General features: G+C 45.3%; 5 protein-coding genes across 5 annotated transcripts, besides 12 other annotated features; 1 reads left to right on the top strand and 4 right to left on the bottom strand.

Annotated features, from left to right (window-relative positions):
- Window positions 1–2,536: part of a sequence feature (areas merged during assembly that could not be assigned to a particular haplotype. This can correspond to areas where the two haplotypes were merged or to regions with more than two copies in the genome that were merged during assembly.) that runs on past the window's edge.
- Tc00.1047053506425.40 (hypothetical protein, conserved) lies at window positions 180–3,383 on the bottom strand (the record flags this gene model as incomplete). Its single annotated transcript, XM_810353.1, has 1 exon — window positions 180–3,383. One exon carries the CDS (start codon window positions 3,381–3,383, stop codon window positions 180–182), a length of 3,204 nt encoding a protein of 1,067 aa, XP_815446.1.
- Window positions 2,537–10,798: a sequence feature (heterozygous, non-Esmeraldo-like haplotype).
- Window positions 3,580–3,620: a microsatellite.
- Window positions 3,706–3,736: a microsatellite.
- Tc00.1047053506425.30 (hypothetical protein, conserved) lies at window positions 4,077–7,121 on the bottom strand (the record flags this gene model as incomplete). The annotated part of the gene is made up of 1 exon (XM_810352.1): window positions 4,077–7,121. One exon carries the CDS (start codon window positions 7,119–7,121, stop codon window positions 4,077–4,079), a length of 3,045 nt encoding a protein of 1,014 aa, XP_815445.1.
- On the bottom strand, window positions 7,510–7,914 carry Tc00.1047053506425.20 (uncharacterized protein; the record flags this gene model as incomplete). The annotated part of the gene is made up of 1 exon (XM_810351.1): window positions 7,510–7,914. One exon carries the CDS (start codon window positions 7,912–7,914, stop codon window positions 7,510–7,512), a length of 405 nt encoding a protein of 134 aa, XP_815444.1.
- Window positions 8,273–8,384: a microsatellite.
- Window positions 8,734–8,766: a microsatellite.
- On the bottom strand, window positions 8,909–10,804 carry Tc00.1047053506425.10 (serine carboxypeptidase S28, putative; the record flags this gene model as incomplete). Its single annotated transcript, XM_810350.1, has 1 exon — window positions 8,909–10,804. The coding sequence occupies one exon, from the start codon at window positions 10,802–10,804 to the stop codon at window positions 8,909–8,911; it is 1,896 nt and encodes a 631-aa protein (XP_815443.1).
- Window positions 10,799–12,354: a sequence feature (haploid, non-Esmeraldo-like haplotype).
- Window positions 10,850–10,929: a sequence feature (T-rich).
- Window positions 11,490–11,923: a mobile genetic element.
- Window positions 12,355–15,163: a sequence feature (areas not merged during assembly with more than two copies in the genome that could not be assigned to a particular haplotype).
- Window positions 13,154–13,183: a microsatellite.
- Window positions 13,369–13,406: a microsatellite.
- Tc00.1047053506425.5 (receptor-type adenylate cyclase, putative) lies at window positions 13,624–15,163 on the top strand (the record flags this gene model as incomplete). Its single annotated transcript, XM_810367.1, has 1 exon — window positions 13,624–15,163. A coding segment is annotated over one exon (1,540 nt), but the record flags the coding sequence as incomplete, so codon positions are not given.

Here is a 15,163-nt window from a genome sequence, read left to right as displayed (position 1 = left end):
TTCAACCCTGGCCCCTCCACCATCCTCTAGCAGGCCCCCTGTCCTTCGCTGCTCGTGAGCTTTTAGGTATGTCTCTTATTCTTCCTCCATTCGTTTTCTCTTTCGTCACCCACACCGAGTCCTCCTCTAACGATCGCGCGCCTGGCGCCTGGACTTTCTCTCCACCATCCATTAGCAGACTACATGTGAGCAAGTTGGGCCCGCGTAGACTCGTTCGTGACATCCTCCTTTGCTGACTTGAGTCGCGCAACAATTGCCTTCACCCGCGCCTCGTTTCCCTGCAGCAGTGAGTGTCTCTGCACAACCCACATCATCACACGTTCATGCACCCGGCACGCCTCCGTCTTGTCTCCGCCAGCGGGAAGGGAATTCACGACGCAATCAAGGCTCTGCGCAAGTTCATGCTCCGGCAGAAGTTGATAGTACAGTGAGAGGAGCGTCACCGCCATGCTAATCGCGTTGCAAGTGGTATCCTCATATTCCTCCTTATGCGCAACAGCCATGTAACGACTGAAGATTCCATAAACCTGCTGAACAAACTGCCGAATAGCAGGGTATTCGTGCCGCTCAAAGTACTGAAGCAAAAGGTTCATTAGATAGAATGACGATTGCAGTACATCGGCATCCTCGTGCCGCTGAGCAAAGTTAATGACGCTCTGGACAATCGTGGAAATTAAACCAGCCACGTGATCGGGTGCGTGCTCCACTAAACTGCACAGCAACGCTAGACCGCGGGCCACCATAAATTCCTTTTCATTCCCTTGGAGCATCCGCTGCAGAACAGGGATAAACTTGTTATTAAAAACAGGGGCGAAAACGGCGCCAGCACGCTCAAGCATCTTGTCAAGAAGATCGCATGTATCGCGTATGAGGGCTTCCGCCTCTTCTTCTTCCTCTTTCAGTTTGTCCAACTCGTCATCGTCGTTCTCCTCCTGTTGAGATTGCAAGCTCTCTGTGCGGCTCTCCATCGCGCGCCGCAAAACCCCAAGTATCTTCTCGCTAATGGAATCCACCGTCTCTATTGACACAAGCGTGGGTGCATCATCAATACAACGGCTAATCACCACCGACATGGCGCTAGATGCCTCCAAGTCATCCTCTTCTGCAAACTGGTTAAGTAGTGGGGACATCACGCTAACAGCAACTTGTGCCCTCTCCGCCGTCTCGTATGCATCCATCACACCATCTATAATCAACGCACCGCTCTCGCGGATGGAGGAATCTGACTGGAAACTCAGCAGCTTGACGGCGGACTCCGTAATTTGGGGCAAATGGGGTTTCAATTGCTTGCCAACATAGGAAAGCATGGCACTGACAACACTGGCTGCAAGGTCCTTTTCCTCAATGAGACCCGTATGCATCTTGATCTTCCTAACACCCACACCAGGAACCACAACTCGCATTGTTGTCACATCTTTTTCTTCCTCATCCTCCTCATCATCGCCAACCTCTGCATTCTCCACTTCCGTGTCACACTCCACATTCATCATGGAAATAAGCACTGGCATCACAATGGCCAGGTAAGGGGTCACTTCTTCCCGGAGACAATCCGTCATACAGGTCCATCCCCGAAGAACGTAACGCAGACGCATGTCGTCCTCCTTTGATCCTCTTGCCAAATGGTTCAACAGGTCGCGCAGGTAGTTGCACATTTCATGGGCATACGGAGCGAAGCTTTCCCTGCCCACACCACAGGCCAAGAGCGTCGTGCATTCGATAGCCTTGCATTTCATCATGATCGTCTCTGGGGTTTCCGGCATTGCCAAAACCTCCTGAAACACGGGAACAAGGTGGCTGACAAACGGCTTCAGTAAGCCCTTGCAGGTGGATATGACGGAAGAAAGCGCGCCAAGACAGTCCTCGCGCACAAACTTGTGTGATGTCTGCTTCAGGAGAGTCACAAGGGAAACACACAGACCCTCAATGTAATTTTCAAACTGCTTGATGAAAACCGTATCATCCTCATTTTCACTCTCTTCGCATTGGTCAAAGAAAGAATCCAGGCAACGGGCTGCACGCGTCGCAACGGCTGGTACACTGTCTCCGAGGCACCCCATAACAACTGGAACAACAGAATGACAAAGCTGTTCCTGCATTTTTGGTGCAAAGTCACTGGACATCTGTGTGAGACAATCCAGAGCGCTAGCACGGACATACTTCACTTCATCCCGAACAGCAGGGATTACCATTTGGACAATTTGCTCAAGATGTTTTTCAAGAACGGTCGTCATTCCTTCTGCGAGATAAGTAATAAGAAGAAGTGCCGCATTTCGCCGCTTCCAATCGGAAGAGTGAATGTTTTCAACAAACAATTGTTGAGCCACTGTCTCAAGCTTTCGTCCGCCAAGGGACGATGCCAGTCGATCAATACCACTGCTCCCAACAGTGTCATCATCATCCTCCTCGAGGTCATCATCAAGATTAACGCCCTTGATGTCCCAGTCATCTGGCATTACTGGATTGAGTGTATACTCAAACAGAAGCTGAAGGAATGAGGTGGAGAAGTTTGGCACCTTGCGCACCGTCTTTGGTTCACTCTCGCAGTATGTCAGTAAAGTCTCAATTGCCATGTGACGTGCACCTGAAGCGACTGACGGCGCTGACGCCACTTCCATCAATCCATGCAGAACCGCTGATGTGTGACCCGCAAAAAGTCCAGGGGCATGTGCGACACCATCGGCGAGTTTTCCAGTCAACTGCTCCGCATCGTCCCAGTTGGATGCATTGAGAGAGTCCTGTACAACTTGTAGCATCAAGGGAACCAATTGGGCAAAATCTGGTATGGATCTGCACATGGCAACATTGACAAGGGCATCAAAGGCGCTCTTTCTTGCCTCTACAGAAGGATCTGCCAGACAATTTCTAATTCCAGTCACCAACCTGCCGGTATGGGACTCAAAGTAGCTCGCCATGGAAGGACCAGTCGTGGCGATGATCTCGCAGCAAATGGTCTTGAGCTGATGATCAGATTCCGCGTTTTCAAGGATCTGAAACACGCTCTGCCAAAGTTCCCCCCATTCCTGACCTAATGCATGCATCTTGACGACGAGGGCGCTCACGCATGCTGCGGCCAAACCCCGCTGTGGGCCAAAAGCCGCCTTCCCAAGCACCTGCGACATCAATCCTTTCACGGCCTGCTGCGTCTGTGCATCTGAGACGTCGAAACAGTTGTGCTTGCTGCTGAAGAGCTTTTTCAGCAAAACCAGACCCATCTGCATGGTTGGTGCGCTGTCCGTGACGGCACATAGCTCCGACAGATTGCACATCATCCACACACTGTTTCCCTGAATAATTGACTCATACTCCGCCTCTGCCGATTTGCGCAAGGTGTTGTCTGCGGACCTCAAGTTGTCGAGGAGGCGTAGAATGTGTGCCCGGTCCATCTCCCTCCACGTTACGTAGAAGCGATGAAAAGAAAGAAGTCAGTAAATAATAATTAAGCGAGCTCAAAAGGGCTCAATCTTTTTCTCCCTCTCTTATAATTATGTGTATAGGTGGAACTCCTATTGCGTGAGCCAGTAATTTTACTACCCTTCGCTGCTCAGCCCCTTTAACTCCCCGTTATTTCCGTCGCCTCTTTTATTATTATTATTATTATTATTGTTATTATTATTATTATTGTAATAATAGCTTATCTGATGGGGAAAAAAAATAGAGGAATCACACTTTACAAAAGGCAAAAAGAAAAAAATAGCAAGTAGTACAATATATATATATATATATATATATATATATAGACATAAGAATGCAAATTACAGGTGACTTATTTAACGTACTGTTCATTTCTCATATTGACATACCACCACCACCACCACCAGAAAAGACACAACATGCACTAGTGCAGGAAATAGATCAAAATTTCTATTGCCACTGCATCACAAAAAAACAAAAGAGGTATTATATATACAAAAAGAGAGAGAGAAAAAAGTGCCCATATATATATATTGGAACAGATGAAGACGTTGTAAGTCAAGAAGAAAAGTGAATCCCAAAAACACACAGATGGATGGATAAATCTTTGCCAAAAGATGCCCGTGTTCCATCCACGGCCCTTAGCTTTACATTTTCGCTCTTTTCTATGGGTTAGCGGAAACACCCTCTATTGCGTTCTTCAGTCCAGTCACGGGGGCAAAGGCCTCAAGAAACCCCGTGGAAAGATGAATTGATGGCTCCTGCCCAGGTGGGTAGTCCATGTAGAACAGAACAATGGTCCGGGGTAAGGCATACGCCCAGCGAAGTACCGTGTCCATGAATGCATCTTCGTCAAACGATATCCTCAAAGAAAGCGCCATTCCCACTACCACCCACGATCGCTGAAGGGCGGTACTCAAAACCTGAAAAGCTAGGGAACTTGTTGTGTCGGTGTTGCCAGAGAATCCCGCCGCGGCCGCCACCGAACCTCCAGCGGTGGCACATGTGCCACGTGAAAATCTGCATCTATTCTGGGTGCTGTCCTCGTCAAGAAGTTCTATTTTGCTTAGCGAGTCAGGCGAAAGAAATTCAGTCACCGCCAAGCCATGGCGATCCAGCAACACACCGTCTAGCAACTCTATGTGATGAAGCACATGTTCATTTGATAGCACAACCTTCACGGCGTGAAGATTTGGCTGCCAAACCGCAGAAAAAAACACATGTCTACGAAGCGTTATACATGCAAGTCTTCTCCGCGCCGTGGACAGCATCCCACGCGGATCGTCACAACTTGTTGCACCACACTCCGCGTTCGGCAAAGACAACAGCACGGACCGTACTGTCCCATGCAGGACACATTGAAACCAATTCGTGGGGTGGATGACACCACACTCATCGATAAAGGGGTGCAAAAGAGGATGTATATCACCATAGTAGCGGAGGTCACATACGGTCAGCCAAGCCCTCAGTGTAGGCAACAACAATTCAAACAGACATGCAAAATCAACAACAGAATGCAGCACTGCTGTTTTGCACAAGGGAATCCGTCCCTCCGTGGCGTTAAATGGCGTAATGGAATTCTCGGACCGTAGTTCCTGAAACTTCTGTAAGCCTCCATTTTTTTCATAAAGATCTAGTGATTCTAACAGCCAATCGTTCACAGAATCTGGGTGATTCTGCACAGAAACCATTAACCATTGCCTTTTCATATCCGAATCGCGGTGCGGATGCAACAAGCAGGCAAACCCATCCTTCGTTCGAAAAATAAGTTCTGTCTCACGACCGCGTCGACGTTCGGCGTGAGCAATTGTTATCATGAGGTTAAAGCAATCAACTGACGAAGATGCCGAACCTTGGGCTTCACAAAACAATATGAAAAGCATCTGTAAAGCACAGGACTGAGAAAGGGAGGCAACAACTTCATCGGATGTACGCGCAATTGTCACAATAAAAGTTTTTGAATTTGTCATTAATTCCCACAGTGCATCCTGACGGCTCCGGTGAATTACTGCATCCCACGTGCAACGCGCCTGCACAGACTCCTGTGATCCAAATACACCATGGCTTTGGCTGTCGAATTTAATTTTATGAGTCCCTCGTATCTCCTGCTGGCCGACAAAATCAAAAGAAGCCACATCATATGGAGTATCCCTTTCCGCTTGTAGGGAACTCATGATCTTTTTGTCCTGGAGAAGCCGTCGCTTAATACTCCACGCAATCAAAGCCTTCGACATATTTTTCCTGCCAATTTCAGTTTCAGTACAATGTGCTTTCGACGCGGTACAGTCACCTTCGCCGATTGAAACGAAATGGGGCGCTGTTTTACGTTCTTCAGAATTTTTATTACGACGTATAAGACCCAAATCGTGCGCCAGAAAAGTATTACTCGCCACGGGGAGTATTTCATTGCTTCCTTTTACACTGCCAACACGAGAATTCATTGCCTTGAAATCAGAAGATTTAATTGGAGCCATGTTGTATGCCCCTCGAGCCCCATTCTGAGGCTGCATTTCGCTTGCCCCCGCTTTTTCCCTTGTCGCTTGCAATACAGGAGCTAATTTCACCGATTTCGTGCGTTCAAACTGTTTCTGCAAATCATATGCATCCAAAACACTTTCGCCATCTCCCAGTGCAGTCTCAACGGAAGAAATAGGAACCGTAGAAGATGCCAACGAAGATTCCACCATTTCCACCAGGTCCTTCACTGACTGTGGTGTTGGAACGCTACCGGGATAATCTTCCCCCACTTTTTCTCTCTCATGCACCTCCTGTGGAAATGATATGGGGTCCATAGGCCTCGCTTCTTCCTCGTTTTCTTCTTCGGACAAGAAACTGAGAGGTTCCTCAATAATACGACGCTCTGTCCAACTATCTGCAAAGGCCAATTCTATCGCTCTCACACGCAAAACTTTTACTCGAATTGCATCTCTGGGAAACAATGTCAATTTCATAAACGGTCCCATTAAGGAGCCTGGAATCACCGCACGAATGAAAAATCCTTCAATTTCCTTCACACGAAGGACGCTAACGTAGCCTGTGCGTGGGTGGTTAGAGCACGATACGACAAGGCGCTCAATCGGTGACTCTGCTTCTCCCGCAGCATCAACGACATCGTCAAATACAATGGATAACGCAATATCCCTTACACGCTCGATACGAGTGGCTGTGGAATTCGTCGTTGGCGTCACGTGAGAAAAAATTTCCTTACGTAAATAGTTCTTGGATAATGACTTCAAGACAACAAAAGGATGTGGATTTTGGTTGAGGTTGCTCGTCCAAGCTCTGTCCTCTCGACGTTTGCCAGTGGTGGCGGTACTAAGCAAAACAGCAGAGGCACCAAGACCACTTGCTTCAACAACCCTGCAGAGAACTTGATTAGAGGAAATAACAAAATTTGTGGAAGGTTTATGGTGTTTGCAGTGTTGCTCCTGTTGTTTTTGTCGTTGCTTTTTCTCTCGTGGCAAAAACAACATTTCTTGTGTCCCGCAATCCTTCTCAATAAAATTTTCCTGATTCGTCTCTGTGCCCGCCTTTAGCTCCCGTTTTCCATCGTCCCTGTGGAAAGAATCTCCGTGAGGCCCACCGTGAGGCTGGGAGGGTGTGCGTTTACTTGCCTTCACTTTTGAAGCTGGCAGAGAACCCCGTTGAGAAGAGGACGTGCCCAAAAACCTCTCCAGTACCTGTGATACCGCATCCAAGTCCAACTCCATAAAGGACTTTCCAACTACCAAGCAGAATGGATAAAGAAAAGGTGAAAAACAATAACCTTCAAAACTGAAACGCAATGCCCGTCTTTTTTCTTCCTGTCAAAATTTCATACACATTGGTAAAAAAAAAAGATGGCATCACGTGTAAAGATCAATCCTCACGCATTCATGTTGTTTTGTGTTGTTTTCACAAGTATTCTTTTTTATTTGACTACTCAGAATTTACGTCGCAAAAATATATGACAAATGCGTACATACACACCACATTTTCCGCAAAAGCAACTGCTTCTCTCCATTTTTTTTTTTTTTTTTATCTCCTCCTTTTGGAAAACAGCAAAGTACGTCCACAGTTGTGCAGTTTAAAAAAAAAAAAAAAGACATTGTAGACAGACTAAATATCTCGAAAGTCCCTTACTTTTATAGTTTCCTTTTGCTTTCTAAGTACCTCATTGTTAACCAACACATATGGATGACTGCGAAGATTAGTACTGTGATGTGTATTGTTACGAAGAAGGTACTGTGCTAGCCATGTCACTGGATGGGTGTTTCCTGTTGCTTGGAATCGCTCTTGGAATGCTAATGGTTCTGATATTCGATGCTGTTCACGCCTAACTAAATCGTGAAGTGCCGGAATGAGAGTGGGAAACAAAGATTCACGCAAATACGTGGCATTTTCGTCATCCAAATGAAGTCCAACCGATGATTCAATGCCTTCGTAGCCACACCAAAGTTGCTCCTCTATTAAGCGCACCATCATCTCCTCACTCGGATACAACACATGCTCAGGCTGCTCCATTGTAAAGGAACGCTAAAAAGCAGTTTACACTCGTAATTAAACAACCAATAGTAAAAGGTAGAAACAAAAATATTTAAAAAAGCTTAATACACGGCTCAGCCCAGCAATCAGCTCATAATTATCAGTAAAGTTTTCATCAGTGCCGTGAAATATAAAATCCAATGTAGGCACATCATGTAAGTTATTGAAGGATTACGTTGTTATTAACCATAGAAAAAGCAATTCAAATGGTCCTACGATGATTTATTCTCATTCATTTACAAAAAGACACATAGAAATATGGATATCCATTTGAGTAGAAAGTGAAATTAAAATAAAATAAGCGTAGCTACAACCGTTACCAATATATATATATGAAAATAATAATAATAATAATAATAATAATAATAATAATAATAATAATAATAATAATAACAATAATAATAATAATAATAATAATAATAATAATAATAATAATAATAATAATAATAGAAAATCAGCAATTTCCTTAAATTACGTACATGTATATATCCTCAAAATCCCATCAAAAATTAAACTAGTGGTTTGCGCAGCTCATATCGAAAAAATAAAGGCGAAAACAAAAAATTTTCCTCCAAAATTTACTATAGAAATTATGAGAGCAAGAGCTAACTTCTTCAAATCTGGCCACGCAGAATGCCTCAGAAAAAGGCCAAGCCCAATCCAAATCATCCAAGTCGCAATCCGTCCTGAGTGGAGGCCATTCTCACTAAAAGGGCCATCATCAAGCCTTTACCAGCTCCTAGATATGCCTTTTAAAAAGCCAACAACAACAACAAAAGATGGGAGAGAGAGAGAATGAAAAAAAAAAAAAAAAAAAAAAAAAAAAAAAAATTGAAAAATGAAAGCAACACTAATTTCTATCGCTCGATATCGCCATTATAAGTTCCTAAGAATAAATTGACTGGGACGCATATCCATTTTGCCACAGAGCACATTTTCAATAAAAAGAAAACACATATGCTATACCTTTACATTATGGAATAAGAATTGTTTGTTTGTTTTTGTTTTTCTGAATGCGGTATTTACATGCAATCACAGCAAATGAAATTAGAAACAGTAAAAAAAATCCCATATAGCGCAAAAGGTATATCACTTCATTTTCATTCATCGGATTTTCATCAATAATTGGTGTTGAAATCTGTTCAAAAGCAATAACCAAAGCCTCATCTTCAACCCTAAAATGAGAAAGTGTTTTTTTTGTAGCCAAGAGAAAAGAGGAATTCTTCCGTATATTGCGTGAGAAAGAAGATATACGCTCTTTATTCATACGATTTGCATAGAAAACAAAGGTAATGGTCAGTTTTTCACTTGTACGATCAAATTCAAAGTCATGGATTTCAGCACTGTGATCAAAAAAATCATGAAGATCGCTCTGAATGGCTTTCATCAATTTCTCCTTCTCCAGCAAGGCCTGGCTGATAAAGCTGCCGCCGAGGACAAATTTATAGGAGACGCGTTCACTTGTCATCCAAGTATCCAACAATAAGGCCAATTCATCTCTCTGTAATTGTAATGCTTCTGAATCCGTTGGTCGTGGAGTCGCAAGATCGCCAGACCGCCCACAGTCCGCACAGTTCGCAATAAGAACTCGATAGCCAGGCCCATTTGTTGTCGTGACTCCAGAGTCAATCCATGGATCGGACGATCCATGTGTTGCAACCACATTTGAGGCTTTAGGGTATTTACCTCCCCATTTAACATTGAAGCGAAAGACATCTGGAAAAACGGAGTCTCCAAAAGCCGAACGACATTGATTCACAAAGTACTCCGTATTCAATTCAAGAGATCGAAGACCATTATAATAGCCTACCTGAAAAAATGCCAGTTCGCTGCAGGATTGATAAAACCATGCATATCCCGTGCCTACCCATTGATTTGACATTGTGCTGTTCGACAAGCATTCCGTACTGTAAATACAACTGGTAGTAAATGATTGTCCATAAATAAGGTTAATCATATAAAAAAAACGCCCCATTATATCCATATCATTTTTCTGCGTAATCAGATCACACATTTTCCATTTTTTTCCATACTGAACCGCACCTGCCACAGCATCGGCCATCATGTACAATATACCAGATTTGTCAAAATAGTGTGGAATATTAAATCGGTTCAAAAAACTCACCCGAGCGGTTTCATTTTCCCACAACTCAGAAAACAATGATTGTACAGCATAAATTTCGCGGACGCATTCCGGTGAAATTGCAGACTTGACACGCCCATCAAAACCATAGAAATCAAACTGAGCTTCAACAATCGCACTGCTGCTCCAAACAGCCAAAGCGGCTGTTGGATATTTTGCCTTGAACCACACAGCTAAAGCGCCAGCATAGCTCCCTCCCACTATAAGCCAACGAAGCTTTTTCTGAAGGAGCTTTTCCTCAACAAACTTCTGAAAACCACGTATGTCCTCCAAGGCAATATCCACATTGAGGTACTTTTTCAGTTTTTCTGTCTCCGTCAAAGGAAACGGAAGACTTTTTCCATAGTATCGACCCTCCAAAGTAAAAAGCAACATATTTCGTTCATGCCCGTAAATTCCAGGATATCCTCTGGGAGAAGTAAAATCTCCAGATCCGATTCGGATATAAAGCATGGCCAATTCACTCTTATTCCACGCTGAATAATCCACCCAATAGCGTTGATCAAACGTAGAGCCTCCATTTTTCGAATGATCCACAAGCTGCCGAAATGTTGCCGGAGTCTTATTAAAATATTCCTCGTCGAAAAGGTTACCACCGTCTTCACCAACGGGTGAACAAAAAAACTCCCCGCGATTAAGGCGTTCGGGAATCACGTCCAGTGGGAGTAAACCACTGGCGCCACACGAAGCCAAAAAAAGCAAAACAATGGATAAGAAAAAAAACATGAAATAGATGATTCACTTAAATTCTAAGAATGGGAAAATCCCGCCAAAACGACAAAAAAAGAGAAAAGAAACAACATCAAAAATAAAAAAAAAACGTCAAACACCAAAAATTCAAAAAAAAAAAACACCGTTAGTCGATTACTCTTTACACGAATACTAATTTCACTGTTTAATTTTCATACGAGCAAAAAAAAAAAATAACAATAAGATTTCAAAAACAAAAACTCATCAACGCAACTCACTACCATAAAAGCCGAAAAAATACTCAAAAAAACAAACAACGAACACCAAATCCCACTATAAAACAGCAGTGTGCTAAAAACAATTTTTACCCACATCCAACAACCTATCACACCAGAAAAAGGAACAAAAACAAAAGATGGAAAAACACAACCCGCCGCCGCACGGCATGCCGCGGTGACGGCCGGACATCTTAAAACCCGGCCAATGCGACCGGTGCGAAGAGGCAACCCTGCAGCTACCCCGTTGCTGCTCTGCAGGCGATTAGGCAAAAGGATGGCGTGGGCGCCGGGTAATCGGAGATGTGCCACACGAAATGGTGGGCGCGTTTTATTCTCGAGCTGGAAAGTTTCCGCCCCCAACCGCGCCCTTCCGCGGGGAGAAGGAAGGAAGTCCCTCGCAGACGCGACGCGGCTCTTTGTGGCGGACGCCCCCTCATTTTTATAGGAGCTTGTGAAAAGAATGATCGTGGGAGAGCCGGCTAACTTAATTAATGTATGTTTATATCCTGATAAATGAATGCATTCTTTATGATACTCTCTACCGTATGAATCTTTTGGGAAGGACGCCACTTTGTAGGGGCGGGGAGCCGATAGAGGCCGGATAATATTTGTTTTTATTTTGCCATCCCACCCTAACCCCCTTGATTCCCACCACGCGGCGGGGTCTTGTGGCTGGAGGACCCCAAAGTCTGCCACTTTGTAAGTAACAATATTCAAACCCTAACTGAGGACAAAGGACCATGCTGGTGGTCCACAGAATTCTATATATATTGAATAAAAAGAAAACATTGAAGCAATTAACTAACGAACCTTTTTTCCCTAACTTGTTTGGTTTCCATAGGTTTTCAGGATCCGGCCAGCTGCCCAGAAGATTATTCCATTTTATTTATTGATTAATTGGCTTATCGGCCTGTCGTTTTAACGATTCTTGGCGGCGGCGGGATGCCGGGCCGCCGCGCTGGTCCGGGAAGCGCGCGACGGTGGTGTGCTTCCCGCGCCCCCCGCCAAAGCCCTCTCTCCGGCGGCTGGCCGGAGCGGCCGCCAAACCCTTTCGAGAAGACAAGAGCAATAAAAAAACGGGCACAGAGGGGCGAAAGGTTTCTGGGTTATGAACGCGGGGGACACGCAATACTTATTGCGAGGGCGCCTACACTTAATTCTTCTACTGCGTTTGAGTGGCTGGCGGGGAATTCGGCTATATTGATGTTTTCGATCGACTCTTCTGAATGATCCTCAAAGGGGTTAGGTGTTTGATCCCGGAACGGTTTTTGTCTGCAGGCCGTGTTTGATTGACTGCAATTTTCTTACTTTTTTTTTTTTGCGACATGGCATTGGAGAGTCCGCATCGTCACTCAATTTCCCAGTACTTTGTGTGTTTGAACTCGATCTGTGAATTTGCTGCGCACCGAGACGGAAAATGAAAATGAGAAGCGGAATCTTCCTCGCATCCGCATCACGCTGGCCTTGGCTCCTATTTTCTTTTTGTGCGATGGCGGGGTTTCTAAAAGATTTTGGGATGCGTTGTGACAATAATGGTACTGGAAGGATCTCGAAACCTGTTTGTTGCATGCGGCCGTAATAGGAGACCTGGCTACTTCCCATTTTATTTATTTATTTGTATTTTGAGCAACGGAAATGCTTACTGACCATCAATCCACTTTGTGGGGGGATACTTCTCTGTTTATCTTTGATGGTACTGGGCGCATCAGTGCTGACCTTTTTTTTTCTTTTTTTGTGTGTGCCCTCTTTCCATCTCGAGGCCATTTTTGGTAAGAACACACATCTCCCACACGGCATCCAGGTGAATGCTGTCATGGGAAGGGTGCCGCATTTATAAGTTACTTTGCGTCGACTCTATTCCACTCTCTCGTGGGCCTGCCTCCTGGGCAATGAGGGGTTGTTTGGTGGCCTCGCTCTCTCCTATTAATAGAAGCGCAGCGACGAGGAGCACAGACCTCTCATTTTGGTATTGGAAACGTCGGAAATCGATTGTGCGTTTGCACTGAAGCGTGTCTTGTCAATTTATGCACATACATTTCAGGAAATTTTATTGGAAACCCATGAAAAGGAGGGAGCCCACCCAACCTATACACATTCTCTCCATGGCTTATTTATTTCTTTATTTATTTATTTTTTTGTGGGCCTCTCTTACCGACATTTGGTGCTTGAATTAATTGAAGGAAGGCGTTCAAATCTATTTTTTGCTTTTGGACAGCCACCGTTTCTTTGGATTTTTCACCTTACTGCAGGGTCCAGCGATTCTGCAGATCCCACCGAAGCGCCTCGTTTTTAAAGGTTTGCCATTTAGGCTCAGAAGCCGTGTTTTGTTGTTGTTTTGTTGTTTTTGTTTTTGTTTTTGTGCGTGTGTGTATAGCCAGAAGCATTACGGTGAGATAAAATGGGATGTTACCCTGCCTCTTCTGTTGTTTTGTCTTCAGCTTTGGGAAGAGTGTTCCAGCTCCACTGATGTGAATTCCACCGTTCTGTTGAATTGGTGCCGTTGCTTTTGTCTTTTGTGACTAACTTCTGGCCGCAATGTGGACGAGTGGGCGGAGTGTTTCCATGGAGGCGTGAAGAATGCGTAGCAGAGCATTGACGTGCGTCACTGTCGCCAACCCCGATCCCATTGAACCGCATCTCCCTCTATTGTGTGTGTTATTCCTCTCGCCTTGCTTCCCTTCTATTTTTTTTCTTTTTCCTCCCCATGTTGTAGGAAGACAACAGGCTACGCAGCACGGTAATAATTGGGCGGCGAATATGGTCACGGGATGGGCGGTGATGATGGCGGCGGCGCGGCAAGGGCCGGGTTTGCATAAGGAAACGGGCTGTTGTGGTGGCATCCCACTTTTGGGGTGGCGACTTTCCACGTATGCGCTCTACCTCGTTTTGCTGCTGCTTCTTCTCCCGCAGAGCGGAGTTGGGCAGGCTGCATGCCCCGAGATTGAAGTAAAGGTTTTAACCCTCAATGTGACGGATCTCCCAATTCCCGCATACATTACGGAATCACTTCACCACGGATTTGTTGCGGCATTATGGTCACGTAATTACATTGTTGGGGAGAATGTACGTGTGACCCTCATCAATAAATCGACCACGATGGCTGAATCCGGTAAGGCCATTGAAGAAGCTTTGAATGCTGATCCTAGCATTTTTATTCTTGCTAATGTCATTGGTGATACGACCTTGCATTACTATTTGCCCGTCATTACGAATCGAAAAATTGTTTCATTTGCCCCATTTACCGGGTCGACGTTGGTACGGCAGTGGAACGAACATCTATACTTTGTGCGTGCTGATCCATTGGCCGAGCTTTTTGCACTGATCCGCTACGCCTTGGCCCAACTACGGGTGCGTCGGCTGGGCTTCATGTATCTAGAGGATGTTTCTTTCGGTGATGAGGAGTACGACGAAACGAAAAAAGTGATGACGCGTTTTGGCTACAATTTGAGCGGTGTCTTCGCTGTGAAGAGCTCCTTGACTCATGAGGCCGAAAACTCAGTGTTCGACGCTGCGTGGGAAGCGTTTGCGAATACTATGCCGCAGGCCGTGATTGTGTTTGGATCACCGATAAAAGACACCGCGAAATTCATTCAGAGGATGTTGACGGACAATCGCACCGCTGGCGCTTACCTGCTTGTTCCCTCGGCGGTGCAGGACATCACTGTCGAAACGTGGCGTTCTGCTGTGGCTGGTGGTATTAAGTTTGTGTCTGGGCAGGTGATCGCGACGGGGACGAACCCGCTGGCGGAGGATATTCATTACGCCGCTATCCAGCGCTTTCAGGGGGTGATGCGGAGCTACATGGAGAATTTTTTGCCGGAAAGCAGTAGTCTTCGCAAGAACTTCCCCGACGATGATATTGCGGGCGAGATGATGGTTGCAGGGTGGATAGCGGGCGAGATACTTTCACAGGCTTTGAACAACCGCGAGTGGCTTAAGGACATTAATACGTTTTTGGCTTCTCTGTTCAACCAACGCCGTTATATGGTCGACAACCTTGTGATTGGCGACTACGGAGGCAGTTGCCAAGGGGTGGCTGAGTCAGAGGGCGCCATGTGTTACTGCAACCAAGGTGGCCGGACCGTGTACATGAAAAAGTTTGTGGAGGGATACCGTA

The sequence above is a fragment of the Trypanosoma cruzi genome, genomic scaffold (assembly GCF_000209065.1).
Source record: "Trypanosoma cruzi strain CL Brener 1047053516833 genomic scaffold, whole genome shotgun sequence".
Lineage (NCBI taxonomy): Eukaryota > Euglenozoa > Kinetoplastea > Trypanosomatida > Trypanosomatidae > Trypanosoma > Trypanosoma cruzi.
Note: the sequence above shows the minus strand (reverse complement) of the source record. Positions and strands in the feature narration are given on the sequence as shown.